The sequence below is a fragment of the Morone saxatilis genome, unplaced genomic scaffold (genome assembly GCF_004916995.1).
Source record: "Morone saxatilis isolate NCDOM2014 unplaced genomic scaffold, NCSU_SB_2.0 Contig3, whole genome shotgun sequence".
Lineage (NCBI taxonomy): Eukaryota > Metazoa > Chordata > Actinopteri > Moronidae > Morone > Morone saxatilis.
In genome coordinates this window covers 7,025,345-7,029,015 of record NW_023339873.1, presented here as the reverse complement: position 1 = coordinate 7,029,015, position 3,671 = coordinate 7,025,345, and the positions used below count along the sequence as shown (strand labels likewise).

The 3,671-nt window shown below is 45.5% G+C and overlaps 1 protein-coding gene across 1 annotated transcript in view; it reads left to right on the top strand.

Moving 5' to 3' along the window:
- The window catches only part of efna2a (ephrin-A2a), a 66,179-nt gene extending 63,955 nt beyond the window's left edge, over positions 1 to 2,224 (top strand). Inside the window, exons 3-4 of the mRNA XM_035674390.1 lie at positions 347 to 412; positions 1,903 to 2,224. Of these exons, the coding sequence (XP_035530283.1) occupies positions 347 to 412; positions 1,903 to 2,027 (191 nt within the window). The 3' untranslated portion in view covers positions 2,028 to 2,224. The remainder of the gene's footprint in view (positions 1 to 346; positions 413 to 1,902) is intronic.
- The last annotated feature ends 1,447 nt before the right edge of the window (positions 2,225 to 3,671 follow it).

Here is a 3,671-nt window from a genome sequence, read left to right as displayed (position 1 = left end):
CATATCACTATATATATATATGTGTGTGTGTGTGTGTGTGTGTATGTGTGTGTGTGTGTTTAGTTTGTTTACTTAAAGATAACAGTAATGCAGAGAGAGGATGGGCTGCAGGGGTTAATAGCACATTTCATTTTTGCCCCAGGGCCATAGTTACTGTACTGTCTCTGTGAACTCCCAGTCTAACCAACCACCTGATAATAAGCCTCACAGCACTCTGAGACAGAACAACATTTTAAAAAAACAGCGTTTATTAAATGTTTTCAATTACTTTATGAGTGCGATCAGCAGCACAAATCGCTTTATCTCTCAGCTAATCTCCTCTTTCAATCTCTCTGCTTTTTTACAGCGTCTCCTCACCCAAACCATGTGGGGCGAGCATGTCTAAAGCTGAAGGTGTATGTCAGACCTCCAGGTAAGTCACGCTCTAACTACACACACACACACACACACATAAAGGTCCAGATTGGCTATCAAAGTAAAATTAGGGGGGAATAAGAGGTCTGATAGAATGCCCCGGCAACACTCTCTGCTCTGATTCACAGACCGGCCAGGCAACACTTTAACACCTTTACACACAGACACACACTGAAAACACACACACACACACACACACACACACACACACACATTCTGACGCATTCACACAGACAGGGGGAAGCGCGCACATGCACACAGGCACAAAGTGGCATACGCACTTCACATCAAATCACATCACATCACACTGGGTGTGAGGGAGACCTTCTGTCCTTGCAGAAAGAGAACAGAGCAGGCTGAAAGTGCTCTCTAAAAATGTTACCAAGCCTCCACATCACTCCGCTAGCTAGATTTGCTCATAAGAAACGAGAGAGCTATCTAATAATAAATCCATTGCCTACTGTAGAAGTCTAATCTAATAATAGACACTTCATATTTTCTAATAAAATTCTCCTAATGCATCAGCCTTTTGGTAAAAGATGAAGCATGACTTGCTCGCCACATAATACTGAGTCTTTGTTTCCAAACAGCATGCGGCCTAGTAAGATATCCCTTTTTAAAAATAGCTGCCTCATATATTGGCGTAGACCGGGCGCAGTGCTCATATAAGTGTGGCATGCTGGCCTATGACATTGCCGTTTAAAAATAACTTAACAAAAGATTGCCACAATTACGGGGATCGGATTGCGGCAGGCATTGCACTCCATTTGCGTTATCTTTAAAAAAATCTACCTGTACGTCTTTTCAAAGGCGGATTCTATCTCATGAGTTTTCAACCTAAGCCCGACTAAAGTATCAAACCTGGGTAGTAGCACATCTCCCCAGATAATGACACGGCTTTGAAGATCTTCGTAAAAGGATGAGAGTCGGCCTTCACAGCTTTCCAGGCTCAGATCATTCCATATCTCGCTAAGGGGGAAAGAAATTCTCTCCTCCTCCATAATTACTGAAACAACATACATTCTTTTATTCTGTCATTGCTGCAGCTCTTCTTAAAGATTCTGCTTTTTTTGTGCTGTTAAAGTAATCTGTCTGACATTGCAACTTCCATCTCATCTGTGAAATATTGTCACTAGAGTGAGCTGTGAGCAGTTGCACATGTGTGTGAGTGGATGTGAGTCTTTGTGTGTGTGTGTGTCAGCTGCTCCAGATTCCGAGTCTCTGTGATTAAACTGTAATTAGGTTGGTTAAACCCCCTGCAGAGCTCAGTTGCTGTCGTCTTCTCCTCCTCCCTCCTTCCTCTCCTCATCCCTTTCTGACTCCTTCTCTCTGCCTTTCCTTGGCTTCTGAAGGGTGCGAGTTTTGTGGTTTGTCATTTGCTTTCATTCATTCACTTGTTTGAGATTGTGTTGTCTTTGTATCTGTCTGTGTGTCCCTCTCAGTTCAGATGTTTTGTCGTTTTTCTTTTCTCTCTTCTTTCCGTTTCAGATGGGTCGGGATACGATTCTCCGGAGCCCTTCCTGACTGATGGAGGTCCAAGGTGGAGGCCAGGGTCCGTGGCCCTGTTAACTGCTCTGGCCTCACTGCTCCTGGGACTCTTCTCCTGGCTGTGACCCCTCTCCTTCTTTTCCTGGAGCTCCCACCCAGGGTCGCTGGGCTGGGCTGGCTGTCCCTCTAAATCCACCACCCCTCAGGGAAGCCCTCTGTCTCCGTCCTCCCCTCTCCCACCTCCACCTCTATACGACCACCAACCACCCCCACTGCCAGCTCCTTCCATGGCCCAGCCACAGACACCCTTCCCAGGCTTGGCAGAGAGGGTTGGGTCTTATGATGTCTGGGAAGCAGCCCTTCATCTCTGATCCCCAAACTCTGGGTGGAACAGCACCTCTCAGCTGAAAAACACAAGGGAAATGTCTCTGCACTCATATCAGGGGGTCCTTTTGATTTGACTATTGACTCTTGGCCACTGATGGGGTAGATGTAGCCGCGGCTATGATTAAACTTGTCATTCCAGTGCAATTCCTATCATCCAATCACAGCAGGATGCATTAAGCGATAGGCCTGGATGCACAAAAATTGGATTTTTCTCACATTGCTGTCCCATCGTCAAACCAAGAATTGGAAGTGGCCAAGCTTGCATTGTAATTGAAATTCTATATTATCTGGACCAATTCCAACTGCAGCGAGAAAAGGAGCAAATGTATAAAGATGGAAAGGGGGAAAAGTGACCCGGCCTGTGCAGAAAAAAAAGGGAAAACAATGCGGACACAGTTTTAAATGAATACGGCCATATGGGAGATGTAATATTATATGTGTTGATATTTTCAGACCCAGTCTAAATTCACAGCAATGTGATATAAAAATCATACAGTTAGATTTTTTTTATGAGAAGCTCAGATATCACATTATAATGACAAGTATAACCATAGCCTGTTTCAGTGGGAGGGTGGGGTGTGTGTTGGGGGAGGGGGTTCTGGGTGGGTTTGGTGAGGTGTATATTTTCAGGTGGGATGTGTTTGTCTTATTCATGTTTCTAAACAAAGCATTTATCACAGCCTGGCCAGCACAGGCGTCTTCAGCACTGTCTAATGTCGATTGGGTCGGGTGACTTTTGGAACCATGACTTTCTCATGTATGAATGTACCACTGGTCACCCACCTCTTTGTCTTTCTGTATTATTATGACTGTGGTCACTTACAGTACCTTCTCTTGGACTGGCAGGATGAATGGGTCTGGGATTTTGGAGGGATGGTGTTGGGGGTAGGGGGGGCAGGCATGCGGCGGGTGAAGTAAGAATGAACGGAGGACAGGTGAGAAAAGGAGGCGACACTCAAGTTGCATGACCACTGTGAAATCTTCAGATCAATCTCGTTTGTAATGATGATATATTTTTTCATGGGGAAAATCAGAAACACCCTGCTACCGCTCTCTTGCTCTCCCTGAGACTTTTTCAGACATCAAAAGAAAAAATTCAACCTCTCTCCTCACGCAGTTTCTCCTGTCTGGCTTTCGGTCGTTGACGGATTAGCTTGGGCCGGGAGATAAATGGACCCACAGGGTGAAACTGACTGGAAATCAGCCCTCAGAGCCCAGGCCGGATCACAATGGACATAAACACTGACTGAAGCTGGTCTCGGGTCTGAGGGTTAAACCAATAAGGGAAGCGCATAGACTGTGGCAAATGAGGCGAGGTGTGTGTGTGGTAGCATCACAAAAAACACACATGCGCATGCAGACACATACATACACATACATAC